The following is a 22774-nucleotide window of genomic DNA, read 5'->3' on the forward strand; positions in this document are numbered from 1 at the left end:
CATTTGTACAGCACACCAATTCATTCAGACAGTAACCAAATTAAGAACAAGCAATATGAAGAATCTTCTGTGACTAAAGACACTGGTTACTTTTATACAATGTTTCGTACCAGAAGGACACTCACTGTCACACTCACAATTATTCGCTGAGCATAAGAATGAGACCCACTTTTAATAATTTATGGTAATAATATAAAGTGCATTGAAAAGGACGTGGTAGTGCGTTTATAACATAACTTTATGAAATTTCTAGATAAAAAAACAAGATAGTGTTTCACTTTTAATATATCATATGTTTAAAATCTCATGTCTTTTAAGGATAAAATTAAAAAAAAAATTCTTACATCAAAATTTTGTTCTGACAAAAAGAGAGTTTCTAGCATTATTCTTCCCAGAAAGATATACAAGAAAAAATTAGTGGATGATGGGTCCGTTTTCTAAAATATTGCATTTGAGAAATAAGCAGGAGCTTTCAGACGAGGGGATGGACCAAATAGGTATAATAATTATGAGGAGAAGGGTTGATTTGAGAGCTGTGCCACACAAAATTGTGGAAACTGATATGGATACTATGACAGCAATGGTTTGCTGAAATGATGAAAAGGCTGTTCCTTCTACTGACCACCACTTATGCTTATCAGCCTTCTTTTCAATAATAAATGTTTACTTGAAAATAATTAAATCTAAATCTAAGTCTCACATTATATTTAAATGATAAAATTAAACATCATATATCCTAATGATATCCATTTATAAAAAATCTCATCAGAGTTAACAACTACAACAACACTATACCCACAACAATGATATAAGTAAATGCTACTCTTCACTTGAAAGTAAAGATACCATACCAAAGAGACTCACCTAAAAACAGTTAAACACCTTATACACCTATACTTCAGAATTTTTATTTTGAAAACTCCCCCTAAACTTCACCTTCTTTTTAAATATTTGAGCCACATAGCTCATCTCAGATGTCTGCATATGGAAGTGACTAACTTTTAAAGAAAGTGTAAGCGAATATGTTGCAACAACTGATAAATAAAGAATTTCATTGTAATTTAAATACAACATCTCTTTGGATACTTTGGTAACTGTTGCTTCTCCAAGCACACAATGAGCCTAATTTTGGAGCTATCATCTGTTGCATCAGGATTTCAATAGGAATCATTGTTCTGGTCACTAGAATTCTGAAAGCTCTTAAGCTAATACTGATATATACAAGCATTGCTATCTCACCAACCTATTTTATTCCAGGTGCAACCTGGACAACCAAAGGACTAGTGACTTGTGACCTCCCATTCCTCCATGACAAGAACCCAAATTTATATCCCTTTGAGGGAGCAGTTATTTTGAACTTCAGAGTGAAATTCATTTTTTGCCCAATTCTTGTAAAAATTAACTGGTTAGGTATAACACTGACTCTAACACCAGGTGGAGAAGACACTATAGCTTTATAAACACTTCTTGCTTTCCCAACATTAGTCACAATCCTAGTAACAGAAAAGTTATCTTTAAGATTTGGCACTGAAATAGATGGGTAGTTCAGGTCAGATGCTGTGTTGAATGCCCTATCACAGGTGCTGTTGTCTCTTGTAACTTGATGGAGTGACCTCTCATCATAACCTATTGAACACAGGAATGCAACATAATCTGCAGGCTCTGAGTCATAGATGAGACCAGGATCAAGAACTCTAGCAGGGTTTACAAACCCTGATCCGTAGTCAAATGCATTAGCCCTTCTTTGCTCTGGATCTGCAGTGATGGGTCTGTGGTGCTTATCCAGTATTGTAGCTGCATAAAGAATTCATAATTAGTCTCTCGAGTGGAACCAGAGAAGCCAGTGTACTGTAAGAAAGTTAACACTATCATTAGAAAGGTTAGCATAATCTTTTAATATTTCCAATATTCCCTTTATTATTGGGAGCTCCTGTTAAATAATGTGAGTCTCACCCTTGTTTAATGGCTTTCATTCAACACAATTTGTAATGTAAGAGTATGTTGGAAAAGGTGTAGTAGAGACTATACTACTAGCATTCTCTATGTATCATATTACTTCATTTGGTGATATAAAATATTATTCATAATGCTCACTTTCTAGATTTATAGACATTGACAATTGGAATTTAACCGAATATACCATCAATTTCATCTTTAAGTTGTACTCCTTCTCCTAAATAGTCCCCAACCTAAAAAAATTCTATAAATAATTCTCCAGGCATTAGAAATCAATTTAAGTAAGCTTTTAAGTTTTTGAAAACCCTTTAATTGGTTCTTAAATGTTAATAAATCAATATAGGAACTAAACTGATGAATATTTAATACTTGAGTGAAGGGTTACCAATACTGCATTTTTTATTTTTTATTTTATTTCAGAGACTACTTAGGAGAAAATGTAATACAAATGAATGATTTACTCAAATTTAATCTACTATGCAGTTTTGTTTCAATTGGTCTGATTAAGAAGACTCTAAACATAGTTATATATAGGCCTCTGGAAAATGATATCAATTAGTGTATTACCAGTTGTCATGATGGCAGATTTGATAGCAGATGGAGACCATGAAGGATGGACAGCTTTGACTAAGGTTGCGATTCCTGTTATATGAGGACATGCCATGGAAGTTCCTGAGAGAATGTTGAACATGTTTCCAGCTGCTGGAGACCAAGCTGCAAGGATATTTAGACCTGGAGCTGTGACATCAGGCTGTGTAACAACAGAAACACAATCAGAACTCAAAAGTCAGAGAATGAAATAAAAAGTAGCAATGAGTATTATGAGGAAGCCAAATCGAGAATATAGAATTCAGTTGCTAGTAGTTAGAATGTCACCTTCAGAATTTCAGGGTTTAAAGAATTGGGACCTTTAGAGGAAAAAGCTGCTACACTTGGGGCAGGATGAGCTCCTAGAACAGTCTTTGCACCAAATATCCTTGACACAGGCTTACTGTTCAGTATATCACAGGATGAAATCTTAAACTTCGGAGAATGGAATTAGAACAATACTTTACAGAAATTCATTCTTTTTCATTCTTAATACAAAACAAACCGTGTAGTTTTGAGGTAGGATAGAATCTGTCCTCCTATCTTCTTTCCAACAATAGCTGAAGGGATCACAAATGGGATGGCAACATCTTGATCTCTCTCATCAATAAGTATCATGCCAACTCCACCAGCATCTTTAACTATCTTGCTCTTTTGCACCTTTGACTCCGTTGAACTCTCTGCATGTCTACACACCAGAACCTTGCCCTTGCTCTTTGTTTTATTCAAAGAACTTTCCAAACAGTAACTACAGAGGCCAATAAAAAGAAGGAAAACATAACTTAAGAGTCATATCTTTGCATTCATTCGTAGGTAGTTCTCACTTTTAAGTACCTTGCTTCACCTGGATTGATAAGAAGTGAAGTATCCTCCATTGGCTGCAGAAGCAGAAATTATCCTTGTGGAGGCATTCATTTCAAAGAGACTGAGACTTTCACCCTGTTTCAATTATGGAAAGCTAATCAGCTAGTAGTATACCAAAATGCTACCTTTAAAAAAAACAAACCTTAAATATTCTTTTATTAAAATTATGGTATGGTGGAAGTACATTGGTAACACTTTTCTATAAACCCTGTTTGGAAATGCACTGGGATGGAATAAATCACGTCAAATTAACATTTGATGAAAAATTACAAGTTGTAGCTTCTTTCAGAGGTGATGGGCAACTAGACACGCTAAAAGAAATTTACTTTTAATTCGTTAATCATTATTTTTCTAAGCTTACTTGTCAGTGTTTTCCTTAAGTTTCATTCATTTTAACTCTAAGAATTTTCAAAAAAATCATATATTTTTAATCTCCAGAGACCGGCTAAAAATGTAGTGTTTTTTGTTGGTGTAAAAATATGTTTTTTTTTCAACTGGCAAGAATATATTTAAGCCAACAGTGAACAAGTTTTATTTACCATGATTTTGGCACCATTCCCCAATATGATATCAGAAGTGAAATCCCTATCAGTTGAGCTGGCAGCAACGGTGAGAATCCATGGAGCAAGGTTTGTGGCAGAAGCAGCACTCCCTTCATTTCCAGCTGATGCGACAACCAGCACCCCACGACTAGCCGCATGGAATGACCCCACAGAAATGGCATCACTGAAATAGTCTCCTTGAGGTGATTCAGCACCCAGTGAAAGAGACAAAATGTGAACCCCATCTCTTATGGCATCATCGAAGGCAGCTAGCAAGTCCACATCATAACAACCAGAATCCCAACATGTCTTGTACACAGCAATTCTGGCCATTGGTGCACCTCCTCTTGCTCCTCCAGCTGCCAATCCCTTGTAGTTCATGTTTGCCACATACCTCCCTGCTGCTATGGAGGCTGTATGGCTCCCATGACCAGTGCTATCCCTTGCAGATCTGTAGGAGATTTTCGCATCTGACTCTTCCTCAGCTTCGTATCCAATCCTGTAGTATCTGGCTCCTATCACTTTCCTATTGCACAAATTGTTAACCATGTAAGATCAAAAAACCAACTTGAAAATAATTTCCTTGAAGTGAAAACGAAAAGATAGGGTTCAGCCACAAACCTGTTGCAAGATGAGGCATTGAATGCTTCCCCTGATTGGCATTTGCCCTTCCAGCCTGGTGGCACTGCAGGCATGTCGGTGTCACTGAAGCTAGGGGACTCAGGCCAAATTCCTGAGTGAATAGTGAACAGTGAATGTGAATATGACCCATTATCAATCTCATTCATTATCAAGATCCAAGTCCTTTATTGCATATTAGGAATAATAGCCAGTTGTTCAGTAAAAGTGAAGAGACTAACAGGAGATGAATAAAACATATCTAGGTTCTATTTTAGCTCCTTACAAAAAGTGCTTTAGTTAACTAAAAGAGTTCACTGAAGAATTTGACTACAACAGCAATGCCATTGTGTAATTTCCAACGTTATTAATTATGCTTTCCTTATGCCTGCTACTGCTAAAAGAAGGGGAATAAAGGGACTGATACTCTGCCACTCTAAAGTAATAAATGAAGCGTGGAAAGGGAGATTCTATGAACCGAAGAATATATGCAATTATGCTTCATAGAAGTAATCAACTTATTTATCATCAAGGATATCTTTCAGGAAAATGGTAAGGCTGCTAACCAGTATCTATGAAACCAATGATGATATTTGCTTGGTTTCTGATGGAGTAACCAAGAGTCTCCATGGTTTGATCATCCAGAAGTCCCATGAAATCCCAGGAATGAGTTGTGTGCAGCTTTCTTTTAGAATTGGGAAAAACAGAAACCACTCCTGGCATTTCTGGTTAAATTTGAACACCCAAGTCACAGGGCCATTAGAATTAGCACCAAGGGTTATGTTGGACAATTTTGGAAATTAAGAAGTTGAGAAAAAGAAAAGAAAATGCAACAGAAAAACTTCCTCTGACATACTTGAAATTTGGGAAGCCTGTTCATCACTGAGTTTGGCTGCAAAGCCTCTGAAAGCATGTTTGTAGCTGTAAACATGAGAGACTCGGGCTTGTTCAATGCTGTCAAAACATTACAATGAGGGGAAAAAATGTGAAAACCATTTACTTAAAAACAAGGGGGTGATAAAGAAAACGCAACTAACTGAAAGACTTGCAGAAAATTTTCCAAAAAATGAAAAAAGTGGTCTTAGCTCTGACCTTCCACTGTGAACAGCAGCAAGAATTTGATGATTTTCCCTAAGAACGTCATCTGGGTGTTCCCCAGTTTTGCTTCCCATGTACACTACATAAACCTGCCATCCAATCCATATTCCACAGTTCACTTAAGAATCCATAAATCTACTGATCACCATAACCAAAAATGCCACACAAAATCACCACCGTTAGAATTTACCTTGGTAGAGAAGCAAAAGCTAACTTTCGCAACAAGCACAGCCAGAAACAGGAAAAACAAAGCACTGCTTGTGGCATAACCAGAAGAAGACATTGTTAAAGTCTCAACCTTTGGTTACTAAAAGCAGTGTATATATCAGCATACAGTGACAGCAAGAAGAAGTATATAGGACATTAACCAATTCAAGATTCTGAGAATGGAAAAAGGATGATAATAAAAAAATAAAAGAAAGCCTTGATGGAAAGAAAAGAAGGTGTGGAAGAATCATGGTTGAGGTATCGTCATGATATTGGTGTGTGACATGTGGTAATGTTGAATGAAATTTGTTTTATATAACAACAAAAGGAGGGTAATGAAATGAGGAAACATGGAGTAATAGTAGCAGTGGTGGTGGGAATTAGTGGATAAAGGGAGTTTTAAGATGATGAGTATGAGAGAGAGAGAGAGAGAGAGAGAGAGAGAGAAAAGACAAGGAGAGAAAGAGACTAATGCTCCTGTAACAATGGCAAGCAATCACAAAGCATATTCCAGTTTTTGGTGTCTACTCAAATGTCAATATGACCCTCTTATTCCGGAGACTGTTAAAAGCAATGTAATTCACACTCAAGCTTAGTGGAGCCAAGGTGGCTCAAGGAGCATGTGACCTTCCTTATGTGTTCATTCACCATTTTTATTACACAAAAACCAGAAAAAAAAATAGTATCTTATCTGATCTAATCTAATTAATAGGTAATGATCTGTGAAATCTGTCATTTGCAGAGTGTTCTGTCAATAAATAATTGAAGTGGTATATGACCCAAATCCCAATGCCCAATTGTGAGATTCTTATAATACTTTTTTAAATTGAAAAAAGAAAAAGATTCTTAAGTAATATTACTATAAAAACTTTCTCATGTATAATGTACTAAAATGATGGATGCACTTGGAATTTTTGGACATCATAGTCACCCAACTGTTGAAAGCAGAAGAGACAAAAACGCCTTCATTGATAACCAACAAAAAAAGCTTTCATGAAGACAAATAATGCCTTCACGCCAATGACAGCCAAACACCAACCAAAACGGTAACTCTTCTTTTGCATCAAATATATTCTCAATATCATACAATTACAGGTAAAATATAAATATAAAAAATTAAGCTCAAAGTTCAGAATCTAAATTTTCTCAATTCCGTCTTCTTTTTGTAAATTATAGATATTTCTCACTTATTTTAATGACCAAGACTGATAAACAGAACCTTCAACTCAAACCCAAGTCATATCATAATAAGATTTTCGAAAATTAACTTAGGAAAAAAATGTAAAAAAAAAACTTTATCTTTTAGTGTGCCTCTTTTGAGGGTGATGCAGAGGAACTTTACCGTTACCTGCATCATTGTAATGGAAAATTTCAGAGGCTAAAGTCAACATTTTGATAGATGTATGGTATGCTCTCTCACTTATCTTCACTTAATGATAAAAAATGATTAGCTCACTGGCAGATGCATCATCAATTACCATCATTATCATCGATTTCCCTCAGTACCAGAAAACACAATAATTACTTTCATCAGGGAAACAATAAAAAATTACCTTAATCATCTTAGTACCAACATTTCCACCATAGTCATGTAATTTCCGGAATCTTAAATCACATCATTGCATATTATATTCCCAAAGTTCATGTTTTTATCCAAAGTCTAAACTTATGTGGCCGACAGGTATTTAAAAGAATTTAACTTTTCCAGGGCTTACAATCTTACTGTTCTTCTTTACCCTCATAATAACAATGTAATTATGCATACTTATATAAGTACAAAATTGTATCTTATCTTAATCTTACCATTATGAATGTTAAAGAATCAATTACTTTCTCTCTTAGGATATTAGGACAACCTTAATTCTGTTCTTTTTTATGAACAACTTTGTCATGTGCAAGCCAGCTAGCTAGTACTTACATATTTTACCAATTCAATTTTTATCCCACAGATGATCATTGAATACAGGTTATCATGAACATGAACATGATGGTGTGTTATGATTCTCCAATCATGTGATATACATTTTTTCTCCCGACTAAATATATATCTATATAAATTACCAAGTGCATAAATTTGTTATCAGGTTTTTTTATTTTTTTTTCTTCTGACAGTTGTATTTGATCTGACTTAGATTATTCAGACTCCCCATGTGCATCTAAATTTTGGTTGTGTTAAATTATACAAGCAAGAGGGAACAAATAACACTTGTAATTCTAAATTATATATATAATTCATGACTAATGTAAAATTAAAAAATAAGATTTAATTATGTCACTCTCATATATGTGTAGGTAATCAAATATTAATGGACATCACGTGTATACAAGATTTAGATTTATGTATTGATTAACTTTTGTTTTATGGGAAATGAAATCTTACAGGTAGTCACCATGATAGAAAGTGTTGACCATAATGGAAAATGCACCCAAACCCTATCCTTACATTCGTTACATTATTAATTCATTATATTTTTGTGTTTTTCTTGCATCCCATTAATCATAGGCATAACTTTTTGGTTTAGTATGATGTTGTTTAGCACATGAGCTTAAAGAGAAAGCATAAAAGGGAGTTTATGTAGTGAGGTCTTAGACTTGGATGTATGATGACAAAAGGAGGAGGATCATTTTTATCATAACAAGAGATCTACATCTTATTATGAGAATGTGACTCAATAATATAATAACTTATTCAGGTAAATGCACCAGTGTGCAGAATCACACATGCAGTTCCTATATTTAAACAACTTCATCACAGTATGAAAATTATTTATATGGCAAAGGTTGAAAAAAAAAAAAAAATATATATATATATATATATATATATATATATATATATATATATATATATTACAATGCATTTAATAACAATAAAAATCTATTAAAAGTAAATATAGTTTTGGTCAACTTTGTAGGTGACAAAACAGGTCACCCGGTCTATTTCAGCGGTTCAATAATTATTATTATTCTCATGGCAAACCTGTCAAAGGTTGAAAAAAATATATTTAAATTACTTTTATATCTTGACTTGAGTTTAATAAAAAATAATTATTTTTACATATTAAATTTTATTATAATTAATAATGGAAAATGTATCTTTTAATTCATATTATAAAAGAAAAAGTAATTTTTAAATTAATTTTTATTTTAAATTTAATTTTGAAAAAGTGAATTAATGAATTAAAAAATTAAACTGGACCATCAAATCTGCGGACTAACAAGTCCACCAATCTGTTGGTGCAACTGTGATTGTCATCCTATTCCACTTTGCTTAATCATGATAAAGTTTATCTGTTGAGAATCTTAAATATATATATATAATAGCATATTGAAAAGAATATTAAAAGTCTTTACCTTGATTTTATATTTTTTACTTTATTATCAGATTCTTTTGACTGCTAAAGTGGGATATAGTGAGAAATAAGGACGAATATTGCATTTTAATTCGGAGAAAATTCATCATTTTAATTCTTGAGAAGGATATATATAACATAAGGAAATGAGACATATTACTACTGAGATTAAACATATCCAGTCAATTATTGGGAGTAATGATTCAAATCAAAGGAATCAACCAACTGTACACTTGAGAATCATAATTGACAACCCACTCAAAAACCCGCATTTAGAGATGTTAATTTTTCCATCAAATTCATTTAGAGATGTTTACTAATAAGACAAAATTCACTAATGAAAAAACTGAAGAGATTTTTATCCATTCAAAGAAGGTAACTATAGGAATTTTTCATATTTTTTTAATAGAAATTTAGGTGATAAATTCAATGCAGGAATATCCAACCATAACGTTAAAAGTTTTGAAATAATTATGCATCAATAATAATGATATGGTCAACGTTTTTATCACAATACATTATCATAATATTAAACTCTTTAGTTCAAACTGTCAGTGATAGTTTGACTGCTCCTAATGTCAAATTATTCAAATTGAGAATGTTTTGACTATTTGTGGAAGATAAAAATAAAAATTTGAATTCTCACGTGAAAAATAATACTAATGAAAAAATAGGAATATTATTTATTTTAAAGAGGATAGGATGTCTATGGAATTCTAAATCAGACGAAGAAAAAATAAATAAAAGAGAAAAATAATATTGTCAAAGAAATAGTAATAACTTAGTAAAGTTTGACATAAATTATATTATCTAGAAAGTTTTGAATTAACATAGAGTGTATTGAGGTCATTTTCAATCAACATTTCATATCTTATTTCGTTGACTTTATTCTATGAACTAAGTTACCCAAAGGTTGTAATATCCCAAATTCACTAAAAATGCACTATTTTGTTTTAGCTTAACCTATAAGTTGTTTGGATAGAAGAATAAGCTTGTTAATATATTATATGTTTTGTTTGAATATAAGATTAGGAAAAAAAGATTGTTGTGTACTCCTTTTCCACCACACACTCTCTGCATAAGGGGAACTTAAATTTCTCATTTCTCTTTTTATAATAATGAAATGTTTCTTTAGGGAATTCTTATATTAAGTTTCTCATTATACTCATCTCATTATACTCATGTATAATTTATTATCTAAATTTGAAAGTGAGATAATTATGTTGTATAACTTTTTAGTTCATCGTGTATAATTATACTGCTATTAAATACTTTAATTTAAAATTGTATTTTATTCATATCACGATAATTTTTTCTATATTTTAAAAAAATATCTCCGTCACACCTGGGCAAAATACTAGTGTTACTGCAAGGAAATTGTTATGTTTTTGTTTCTCTAAGTTGGATGAGGTTAGGAGATCTTAATATGTTTTTGTTAGGTGCAACTTTGTGAAAAAAAAAAAAGCATTTTAAAACAATATAAAATACAGCTGAATTTGGAACGAGACATAGAGTAGAACAAAAGGTTATATCTCATCTATTTACAGTGAAAATAAGATCTTCGGTTTCGAGTCAACAAAATGTAAATGAGAAGCACAGAAGTCAAGAATCTTTTCCTGCAAAATAAGAGATGCAAACGTCAAGTTCACTTCCTTCAGCAAGTAATGAAATGACGCATTGAATGAGAGTAATGCAAGGATCTTCCACAACTCTAGACTTATGCACATATGAACTACTTTCTCTCAAACTAATTGCTTTAAGAGGATATCATCTGCTACATCATGCACTTCTCATTCTCTAACTTAAACTGTTTCAGCATGAAGAATTCATCTTAAAGAAACCAAACTTTCAGATGTCATTCTCAACAGCCTTAGCTCACACATCCAGATGAATAAAATCTTTGGGATGATATCAGAATGGGCCAACAAGGAAAACTAAAAATTGGAATCAGATGCGAGATCAGTTTAGAACAGTTGATAATAATTAGCTTTACATAAGGCATGAGTTTACAGTTGGGAAACCTCTACTTGCTGTCTATAAGTTGGTAATCTACATTTCATATTTGGCACATCACTAGAAAACAAAGTACCAAAGTAGAGGCATTTCTCATGATTATGGTTTCGACCTTCTCTCTAGCTTGGGTTCAAGCTCATTAAATAAGAAAAACATTAGATAAAAGGCCTTTTGTCTGATGACAAAAGTTTCCTAACATTACCATATAAAATCACACAACATGAATTTGAGAGACGTGCATCAGTTTTGTTAGATTCTCATTACTGGCAAACTGCCTATGTTTTTATTGACCAATTACTTAAAATTTGACCCATCCACTAACTTGTTCGAAATATTTTTGGGGGAGGTAGCTAAGCTAATGGTCCTTTGGGGCAGCTTCAACCTAGAATTGAATCACAGCCAGGAAGCTTTGCCTTACCTTTTGGCTGCTATCTCCTTCATTCAAGGTCAAAGACCTCCTTTCTACAAACCAAAAGAATTCATATTCTATAGGATGGGCTTAATTGCTTGAAGACACTAAGGTAGAATTCAAAGGAATTTCTGATATTCCTAAACCAAATAATGCGTTAACCATGTCATGTTTGGAGGGATAGTCCAGGAATTTGAGAATTCAGAGTTAAACCATAAATTCGTTTAGGAAATTTAAATCAGTAACTCAATCTAGCTAGCAAACAGGTGGAGGAATGCACAAAACCCTATGAAAACACGAGGAAGAAATTTTACATTGAAATAAAGATAAATGCAACAATACCTTTATGAGAGCAGAACAACTGGTTATGGAATGTTTGCATACTTCTACGAGCAGAAGAAGTAATCAAAGACAAGTTCTTCTTCGTGTCAAAGAAGTCAATTCCTTTGATTGATAAATGCCTTTGCCTAAATTCAAACAATTTTCCACTGGCTTCTCTTTGCAAGTCAGAAATACAAGGTAAATTTCTCATCCAGCTAACCCCTGCAATATTAAAATAAGTTGTATCAAATCTGCATGGGTTTAAGAATGAAGACTCTGCATGAGTTTAAGAATGAAGGCTTGGAAGTCCAACATTCTCACAGAACATGAACTTTGTATCCGCTGTTTGAGAAAAACAGTTCCTGATTACCCCAAAATGCATACAAAAACTGACTTAACTTGTATAAGTGACACTTTAAGATAGCAATCAATGGCTTCACTTAGTAACAGAGATTTTTACCATTATAAGGAGCTACAAAGACAAAGTGAGCAGGGAGCCCAACTCCAACACCAGCAAAAGTGATGCCTACATTGAATCCAATGCCACAGCCAGCTCCAACATAGCCTATCACTTCAGGACCAAACCCAGGACCCCATCCAACACCACAACCAACGCCCACACCCATTCCCCAAAACGCTCCATAAGTTGGATGAACAGGGTTCCATCTTTCGTACCTTCTAAACAATCCTTTTATAATCATTAGGACCTGAGAACATTGATAAATAAATAAGAAATACCTCAGAAAACAAAAAGTTCGTTGAAGCGCCTAAACCTGCAGTCATCTCGCAAACTATAATAAAAGTTTATCATGACATGAGTCAGCATAAATGAATGGAGGAAAGAATCAATAGATATTTGACACAGCCAATTATCCATAGTGATCTAACAAAATGTCATTAAACTGTATTACAATCATCAACATTGTGTTTCTAAACTACCCAACAGACTAGAACTTGCTTTTCGACTTAAGAGCCTGAAACATATATCTTTGCAGTAACAACAGCCTCTTAAAACCATTTTGTGCCACCTCCAAAATTCTTAGTATAGAACACATTTTGATTAGGTTGAAAAATAGTCAGAGAGAACCAGTAAACAGGGAATGTATCGGACAATACATGTGGATAACGCCAATTGCAGAAAATATCCTTATAAGGCCAGCTAGAAGTTTGCATTGGACGCTAGAAGCATCATAATTCTCTACACACTTAAGAAGGATCATAAACTCATAATTCATAATTAATTCTTGGATGGTAATCCACAGTGGTTTCCAATCTCAATGCCAACTATAAACACCGTCATCAAACCCAATTAGCCAAACTTCATCTTTCTTGGATATCTATCAATGCATATATACTATCCCACCTCATGACCATAACAAACACTAACAAGAGATGACAGTTTCATGGTTTCTCTTACATACATATATCCAAATAAAGAAATCTCAAGAATTAAACCAAAAAAAAACAAAAATCAGTGAAGCCTACAAAAGGAGATTTGGTTTTCTTCCATTCAGCCACCATCCCTATAACAGCAAACAATCGAAACAGATTGCTGAACACTCAGCAGGGTAAAGAGTAAACAAACAGTGTGATTCACTAACTACGATAATGCGCCGAAAACGATTTTCCAAGTGTTTAACGGTGAAACCAGGAACCTGAAAGTTGGGAGAAGAACCATAGAAGATTCTGGATTATAGGGCGAATCCAAATTTGACAGTTGGCGAAGAGAAAGAAACAAAGAGAACAAAGCACTAACAGGATAAGATAGTAGCAAAAGCACGTTGTGATTACATTACATTACATTACCTAAATTGTGGTGTGAATCAGTGAAGTCAAGACAAGAACACAGTATGGGGTTTTCTTATCTTATTGGCACCACAACATCATTATTTTTAATTGAAACAAACTTATAAGATATCCAATAAAAATATTTAAAACATATAAATAATGTTAGCCCGAATAAATAAGTAAAATATGTATGTAGTTTATGTTTAATAAAAATAATAATTTAAAAATGTTTCCTCCAAAGTCTTTTTTTTTATGAAAAACAGATTGTGTAGAACTGAAAACAATATAGACAAATTTCAACAAAATGTAATTACACTTCAGTTAGGTATTGAATAATGTGCAACGAAACAATGATTGACGTTTAAGATGTGTTAAAGCCATAATTAAGTTTAGTTTATTTCTTTATCAATGAAAAAATAGAAACAAGAAAACATTCTTTGCTAGCCAAATCACCCGAGAGGGAATATGCGTGCTGAAAAAGTTGAAAAAGAAGAGCAAGTCATTTAAAAACAAAATAATGTTTAATATCTAGAAAATTTTATTCATATTAATCTTATTATTTTCTACATTTTGTTAATTACTGGTTTATTTAAAAATATTTTAATTAAATTAAATTGATTTGTATAAAAAAATTGAATTTTTTTCAAAATAATTGAACTACATCGTTAAATTACTGGTCTTATTTTGCCACAATCATTTTGGGTCAGTATGGATTGAGAAGAATTCATAGTTGAACCCATCCACACACAAAAAATTACAAAGTAAAAAATCAACTTTTTTTTCCTTTATTTTGTTACATTTTGTCTATGATTATTTTTACAAAAATAGACCACTAACTCTCGCTTAGTTTTCTAGTTCTATACCCTAAAATTTGCTTGAAACCTTCCGTACTCATTTGATTATATCATTTCAGTTTCTACTTTCTGCACCCTCATACTTACTAAGTGTACTCTAAAAGTTGTACTATATTTCATTTGACTTTTGACCTTTTAAAACAAATCCAAAACAAGTTTTCTAGGCAGTTTTAAAAAACAAACTTTCTAAAAATACTCTGGATTTTCAAAATTAGGTTTAATTAGTAATTTACTGTCTATATTTTATATTTTTATTGGTTTTGATATTTATATTTGTTTTTATTTAATTAAGTTTTAGTATTTATTAAATAAAGTTGATATAGTTATTTACCGTTAATGCCTGAAAGTATTATATGTTAAAATTTAGGTTATCTTTTACTTGAAAGAGTGTGATATATCAAAATAAGAGTGTTTTAAATTACAAGATGATCTTGATTTTCATATGTGACATATTTAAATTACATGTAATGCTTTCAAATAATGTTGATATTAATTTAATGAAATGAGTCATATTGAATATAGTTAATAAATATTGAAATTAAATTGAGTAAAAAATAAATATAAAATCAAAACGAATGAAAGACTTAAATATAGACACCAAATTATTAATTAAATATTAAAATTATAATATATTTATTGTATTAATTTAATTTTATGAAAATATAATTATAATGAATATTTTTAATAAATCAATACTAAATATGAATAAAAATAAGTAAATAAAAACATATAAATTATAAATAATAGAGATGAGTAGTTCACATTAGTGTTCACGCTTCTTCTTAAAATACAACTAAATAAAGTAAAATAATTAAATAAATTCAAAATAATTATTGGAATTATACTTTTGAATTTTATTCAGTTAAAAATACCCAAAATCATTTTAAATATTCTTAATATTAATAGGTTTTCCTTCTCTTTTAATTCTAAAATTTGATTTTGCGTCCGCTCCTACTTATCTCACCACATTAAACCTTTCTTATTCCAATATGAAACTTTTATTGTTGGAATATGCATTTATTCATTCTGTCAAAAATAATCTACAAAAAAAATATAAAATATAAAGTATCATTTAATTATTCAAAATGACATATTGAAGACATTTATTCACATTTTATTAATATTAGTGAATAATATTTACTTAACAATTATGAAAAATAATTAATTATCTCTATAAATCACATTGTCATAAACACAACAATATATACTTATGACTCCATAAATATTAACTAAAAAAAATTTAATTAATATAAATAAACACAATAATATATAGTTATGGTATAATTAAATCCAACATAGTATTCTTGGATATCATTAATCAAACATAGTATTATTGGATATCAACATCTTTAGTTCTAGTGAAACCTGTGAAGGTGCGTGAATTTTTGTTGTGGATAAGGTTCTTCATGCCAACTTGGCATCATATCATTGACAATGGAGTACTGCAATAACTCCAAAAAAATATTATTCCAATTATAGATTCTAAAGTATAAGATACTATATAAATTTCTCAAATATATCACTTTCCATCTCTAGCTAGATCAATAAATAAGCATTTTCAGTCCAAATCCATTTAATATTTTATTTGTTTTATTATTTTTCTAACATATTCTATTTTGTTTTCTGAAATTTTCTTACGACAACATAGTAAATATACTTAATAATACTTAAATTAATTTTGAGTCATAATTTTTATTTTAAATAATATCTATTCTTACAAAAAATTGAATGAAAATTAATTAAACCCAAAAAGGTAAAACTTAATACATATGACATAATATCTAACTATTTCAAAAAGAGATAAATTTGTAGTGATTCTATATAGAGTTCATGTCAAATTGTTTTTTTTTTCAAATTATAGATGAAAAGTAAACATGGATATCATAAGCTAACATAACAGGATCTGACTTAAATATTATTTTTATTTTTTAAAATATAATATACTTGTGATCACCACGTGTGGCAAACGTCATGAAAAAAGTTGGTCATTGGATGAGAAAAAAATGAAGAATAATTATAATCTTTTCTCTTTCTTTTATTAATATCAAACACACACCAAATTAGGAATACCATGTTCTCTCTTCTAACCCTCAATTAATATGTATATTTCCATAGTACAGTTTAAATAAACTGAGAGTCCCTTTTCATCTCATGTCTGATAATTTGTTGAAGGAAAAAAATGTTTGTTGAGCAAAAGGAAATTAAACTAAAAATTTAGATACCAGTAAAATATGGGAGTCACATTAGACAGAAAATGTATCCTAAATAGCCCAGCGTTTATGAACATACCAAAAACAAAGAGAATTGTCTTTGTTAATTATTGTTTATACCATCACCATGCTTTCATAACAGTACTCACACTAATTAAATAAGATTTATAGTCATTGATTATATTTAAACTTGCTTCTATCTGATTGTGATAGAATCATACTTAAAAGAGTAGAATAATGTATTTATACATGATCAAGTGTGAGAAAACAACACTATATTATAATATGAAAATAATTTCATATGATAATTAATTGTTTTTATCTGATATATTTTGCATTTGAATGAAAAATCGCTATTACCAACATAACCAACAGAATGGATACTTTGATATTATCGATTATTGAAATTTGTTGGTAATATTTGAAATTTGTTAATAAATTTAAATTATCGATTTTGTTGGTAATATTTGAAATTTGTCGATAAATTTAAATTATCGATAATTTATTGATAAAAAAGTTTTACCAGTAAAATTTTAATTGGTAAATTTTATTAAAAGGTATTTTATTCTGTTGATAATTATTGACGAAATATTTCATTATAAAATTTGTTTGTGATTATCGATAGAAAATTTTGTTCACAATATTTTTTGTAATTATTGACAAAATATTTGTCAATAATATTCATCGATAATTATTGACAAAAAAATTCGTCGATAAATACCACGATCTGATTTATCTTTTTTCTCCTCTCTCTTCATCTTCTTTTATTTTTCAGTTTTCATGAATTTTGTTACCAATAGAGTACTGTTAGCCAAACAACCACCACTCCAACCAATTTATTTGAAAGAATGGGAATCACATGAAACCATAAGGTGAAGGAGGAAGAAACCCCATGGGGACAATGTTTGTTGCTTTATTCTCAATAAGATGAGGTTTTTTCACAATTCTCAAATCTGAGAGAGAAAGAGATGGAAGAAAAGGGTGTCACTTTCGGTGATGCTCCCAGTCACACTATCGCATCGACATCGTAGGGACTCATCAGAGAATTTGAAACGCAAACACCATAGAATGAAAAAAATAAAATCTCATTGGTGATGTTGATGGCCTATCTGATCTCTGACATGGTGAGCTCAATCGATGGGCAGAGGTAGCCACGACAAGTCCTTAAGTTGTAGTGGTGGTGTGCTAGGCTTTGGAGAAGATAAATAAAGGGGTATATGTTGACGTTGAACACAAGATTTGTGTAGAAATTTTTTTCTCTTTTTACTGACGGATTATTTCATAAATGATACATATTTTATTTAATGACAAATTTTATTAACAAAAAAATATGTCAATAGATGCAGAAAGAGATATATATTGACACTAAATGTGAGATTTGGACATAAAATATGTCTCTCATTTTATCCACGATTTATCGACTAATTATTTTATCGGTAATACATATTTCATTTATTGATAAAGAAAATAGATTGATAAATGAAATATGTATTACCAACAAATTTTTTACCGATAAAAAATTTGTCAATAAAATTCATAAGTAATTAAAATTTTAAGATTTATTAATAAAATCTATCTTTATTAACGTATTTATTTTCATCAACAAAATTTCATCAATAATTCTATGAGTTTTTTAATATAAAAAATACTGCAAGTAATGTCATTTTTTCATTTCTTTTAAACCGACAAATTCTTTAGATACTAACTAAACAATAACATATAGCATATGGCATTAACATGCAAGTTCATGTGTACACAAAAAACCATCGATTACATATATTGTTAGATAATTTGTTAGCGTATAGTTCTAATCCATCTTATATATAATAGATGGAGGCATTGTATTTTATCACATATGGGGTGCCACGTCAAAGAATTAGCTTCCGAAATGGGTTGCCACTTTGAAGCATAAATAGGTGAAGGACATGAAAAAAAGGTTATGCCTATTCTTGCCTTTCCTCATCAAGAATGTTGTGCCACTTCTTTATAGAACAAACTTTCCCGAATCTACATAAACATTCATCTTGTATTTTTAATTGAACAATCCAAAAACATTATGGATTGAGTAATTTAGAACTTTTCCAGATTAATCAATCCCATAGGGGAAAAAATGCTACGTTTTGCTATATAATTTTCATAAAACCCAAAACTACCAACATTTTTGCTCTCTCGCTCTCTCTATTCGTGTTGTTAACTTGTTGTGCAGGTAGTATTCACGGGGGTGCAGGAAGAAAAACCCAAAACAAGAAATCACACTTATGGATGACCAAAGGCCCAAAGTTCATTCATCTGAACTTCATTGCAGAAAATAAAACAAAAAATGCAACAAATCATGAAAATAAAACCTTAGCCTTCGGCTTTAGCTTCCTTAAATTCATCCACTGCATAAAAATTAGATTAACTTAAATGAACCATGAATATGTTGATGAATTTCTAAGAAAGCCTTCATCCATGTGACAGTCTTAACACGACTCAATAAGTACGAGCAAGCATTCCTACACCTAAGATTCTGCAATTTTTACACTGAATCTTCTTTCAATACAATGTGGGGGGTGCCAAACTTAATCTTGGGAGTGGCCCAATGAAACAAAATTTAATCAAATTGCACCAAAAGTTAGCTTTTTGTGTAAGAACTAGAATTGACGAAGGGATTGGTAGCCTATGAGTAAACAGTGGAGAGGTTAACACGTGCAAATTTATGCCTATATTGAATGGCTAATATCTTTAATTTTCATAGGCACTTAGTAGGGTACCCAATAAAAAAGAAATTACAAGTACAAGAACAAAATATTCGGCATTTGAACATAGCCTTTGCAGAATCGATTTCCTTGGATGTACGATTTTGCAGCATTTTCGTTTCTTCTCTTTAAACAGATTGGTACATGAACAATTTAAATCTTGTTCCTCCAAAGACAACCAATGGAACAAACAAAATAAAGTAACTTATCTAATGTCTTCCTCTTTGTTCAAAGAACAATTCAGGCACACATTTTTTCTTTCTTTCTCTTTTTTTTTTCCATCATTTTCACCCTTTCCTGACATTCCCATCATCATCACTAAATCAAATGAAGCTGAATATTCACTTTACCCTTATTTCGATTTCGTTCACCTCCTCTCCAACCCCTTCCCCACATGTGACATAAATCAAGAAACAGTTTTTCTGAAAGCTAGATCCATCCCATCTAACAAAACCTTTTCTTTTTTGTTTTTGGCTCAAACCCATCATAACCTTAATCGTATTCATCTTCCCTTTTCAATCTTACCCCAAAATGAGATTCCAATTTCATATTTCTAATTCAAGTGTTTAGCCGTTAATCAGTAGAGTGTTCCCTTAAGCACAAGCAAACCCCCTACACCACTTTACTTGCTTTGGTAACATTACTTTTCAAGGTGCCACTACCACAATTGGGTAAGAATTAACCCCATAAATATACACGAATCATTCACCAAGGTGAGATTCTACACGAAAATGAGAGAGAAATGAACTGATTTAATGTATATAGGAACTAAAAGTTATATGATAAACAGTATTTGCACAAGACAGCCCACTTGTGTCTCTTCTTTTAACATGGGTAAATAATGGTTTTATTCTGGAGCAAGAAATCAAAAGAGAACAACCTAATAACCAAAGTAATCAAACCCCAAACATTGGAAACGGGGAAAGAAACACTTGGGGATTGAGATTATGGAGATCTACCTTGGGAGAGGACTGCTGAATGGGGAGCTTTATGATCACTTTTCAAAGCACATTATTATATATATAGATATGATAATGGCCTTGTGCTTGCTTATTCACTTCAGAAAAAAAACAGAACATTCCTAACGTTAAAAGTGGTCTAAACTACGCCATGCTTTCATGTCTTTTGATTTTACCTTTTCTGCAGATTTTTGAATTTCATGAGCTCAACCTGAACGTATGGACTGCAAGGCTTTCAAAGCTAAAAGAGTTGTGGTTAAAAAAATATATCAGACGAATTTTTTGGAAAGGCATGTGTGAAATGGAATTTGTAACAGAGACAATAGAAGCATAAGAAAACAAAACTGGTATGGGAAAACATCGAAGGGACATAATAAAAAGAAATTTATATTGAGCCTTTTACCAAATAACAACAAGAGGAATAATTCTGTGTTTGGTTGGAATGAGTATAGGCTTTTGTTGGTTAACATTTGTTGTGTTTTCTCCTTTATACATAGATTGAAGATAAAGAGAAGTGAAAAAATAAATAACAAAGATGTGATTAAAGTGTCGGATATTTTTTGAATTCTCTTGAAAACGAAAAACCCCAGTTGAGAAGGAATGGCTTTGGACCTTGACTATGCTTTTCTTACTTAACAAGATCTAGTGAGAACATATCTTTAGGTAAAGCATGGCCTCAGATTGTGACACGTGGAGTTTCTATTTTCTGATAGGAAGAGAGAGAGAGAGTTGCAGAGGTGGCAGTGTGAGAGAGAAAGAGAGATTGTGTTATAGTTTTTATAGTGTGGTTTTGTTGTCCCTCCATTCCAAGCATTCTTTGCTTAAAGAGAGTTTAGTCCAGGGAATAAAGCCAAGAACCAAAAACAGTAGAATGGGTTAAAGTTAAAGCACATCATCAGTTGTTTCTTCACAATGACAAGGCACCAAGATCTGACAACCGACCATAGCCAGTCACACACTCTCCTCCAAACTTTCCTCTGCTCTTCACACTGTTCTTCACACTGCTCACAGTACAATTTGAATACTGCATCTGGGTTACACTCTCTCTCTCTCTCTCTCACTTCAGACAGATAAAACAATAAACACAGTAACAAAATACTCGACCACAACAACGTACACTTAACAAAGACCAAACCACTTTTACTTCTTTGACAAAACTTTTTCTAGTTATGCTCCAAAACATTTTACTTCTATTCCATTTCTGCTTTTAATTGGTCACTAAAACTTTCTCTTCGTTTTTACAACTTGCATTTTTTTCAGTCGTGTTGTAAGTATATCACTCGTGCAATTTCATTGGACCATATATATATATATATAGATACGTACATACATACGTTTCAGTAAGGTAAGGTAACGTAGTGGGGGTTGTTTTGTTACTTTTGTTGGGTTTTCCATTGTTTTAGAAATGAATAGGTACGTAGAAACAAGTGACTGAGCAAAGACAGCAAAGTTTGGTGGAATTGTAGTTCGGGAAACCAGCATGTCTTTAATGAAATGTCTTATTTTCTGCTGACTATTTCCAAACAGTGCAGCCACTTTTGCCACTCCTCATTATAAGATGCTTTCTTTTATGGCTAATTCATTCATTCATTGTTCTATGAAGTTTGGATTTTATCAATGAAGTGACATCTATCTAAGTGAAAAAAACACGCTTGAATTATTCATCTAAAATATGAAATCAATTTTCGTTTGAATTCTTATAAAGTTAAGAATATGACAAGGAACTAAAAACATGTTATATTGATCTTCATTTTTGTCAATGAATATATTACTTGAAAAGTCTTAGAACGGACTTCTAATTCTACTCTAAATATATAAAAAAGGGGTTATATTTTTTTTATTCTGTTTCAAAAATATGCATTGTTTGAAAGTAATATTGATACTATACATAACTTTTTATACTGTTTAAAATATTAAAATTATTTCACATAATGTTTATTTCAATAATACATTAAATGAATTTAATATTTTATATACTATTAATAATGAAATTTTAAAAATATTTAACTACGAAATTTTTATTAATAATTGTATAATTAATAATTTACAACTGGTTATTTTTTATTAGAATGTTTTTTGTTGAGATTAAAAAAAAACTTTGAAAATCTAATAAAACACCGTGTTGGTTTAATTTTTGGTTATTAGTTTGCGTCAAAAAATAGTTATTATATATATTTTGTCAGTTTTCTCTTCACGTACGGATTCTTTATAAATATTAAATTTTATATCAATGAATTTTTTTAAAAAATATTTCTTACT

The 22774-nt window shown here is 31.4% G+C and overlaps 2 protein-coding genes across 5 annotated transcripts; both read right to left on the bottom strand.

Annotated features, from left to right (window-relative positions):
* Window positions 1–1023: 1023 nt before the first annotated feature.
* On the bottom strand, window positions 1024–6066 carry LOC148193461 (subtilisin-like serine-protease S). The gene is made up of 11 exons (XM_088099158.1): window positions 5857–6066; window positions 5661–5755; window positions 5425–5522; window positions 5135–5293; window positions 4572–4683; window positions 3948–4476; window positions 3389–3483; window positions 3050–3292; window positions 2833–2947; window positions 2524–2707; window positions 1024–1794 (listed from the first exon to the last, which is right to left on the bottom strand). Exons 1-11 carry the CDS (start codon window positions 5947–5949, stop codon window positions 1244–1246), a joined length of 2274 nt encoding a protein of 757 aa, XP_087955284.1. The 5' UTR covers window positions 5950–6066; the 3' UTR covers window positions 1024–1243.
* Window positions 6067–10675: 4609 nt separating this feature from the next.
* Window positions 10676–13873, bottom strand: LOC124826151 (cadmium-induced protein AS8). Of its 4 annotated transcripts, none has more exons than XM_047298919.2 (4): window positions 13773–13873; window positions 12427–12673; window positions 11988–12188; window positions 10676–10839 (listed from the first exon to the last, which is right to left on the bottom strand). In XM_047298919.2, the coding sequence occupies exons 2-4, from the start codon at window positions 12665–12667 to the stop codon at window positions 10826–10828; spliced, it is 456 nt and encodes a 151-aa protein (XP_047154875.1). In that variant the 5' UTR covers window positions 12668–12673; window positions 13773–13873; the 3' UTR covers window positions 10676–10825. The 4 variants fall into 4 exon arrangements, with proteins under 4 accessions (XP_047154875.1, XP_047154874.1, XP_087954227.1 ...); XM_047298918.2 differs by lacking the exon at window positions 13773–13873 and adding an exon at window positions 13622–13766; XM_088098101.1 differs by lacking the exon at window positions 13773–13873 and adding an exon at window positions 13452–13753.
* Window positions 13874–22774: the final 8901 nt, after the last annotated feature.

Source organism: Vigna umbellata, chromosome 9 (genome assembly GCF_029865625.1).
Source record: "Vigna umbellata cultivar VRB3 chromosome 9, Vumbellata_1.0, whole genome shotgun sequence".
NCBI classification, from domain to species: Eukaryota; Viridiplantae; Streptophyta; class Magnoliopsida; order Fabales; family Fabaceae; genus Vigna; species Vigna umbellata.

Excerpts from the sequence above, each read along its gene's own strand:
- LOC148193461 (XM_088099158.1), bottom strand. The coding sequence starts at position 5,949 with ATGTCTTCTTCTGGTTATGCCACAAGCAGTGCTTTGTTTTTCCTGTTT. Across the intron at positions 3,484-3,947 it reads GGAATGGTGCCAAAATCATG|GGTGAAAGTCTCAGTCTCTT; the intron begins GTAAATAAAACT and ends TAATTGAAACAG. Across the intron at positions 2,708-2,832 it reads TAAACCCTGAAATTCTGAAG|CCTGATGTCACAGCTCCAGG; the intron begins GTGACATTCTAA and ends GTTGTTACACAG.
- LOC124826151 (XM_088098101.1), bottom strand. The coding sequence starts at position 13,487 with ATGGTGGCTGAATGGAAGAAAACCAAATCTCCTTTT. Across the intron at positions 12,674-13,451 it reads AGAAAACCAAATCTCCTTTT|GTCCTAATGATTATAAAAGG; the intron begins GTAGGCTTCACT and ends CAATGTTCTCAG. Across the intron at positions 12,189-12,426 it reads CTTTGTAGCTCCTTATAATG|GGGTTAGCTGGATGAGAAAT; the intron begins GTAAAAATCTCT and ends TTAATATTGCAG.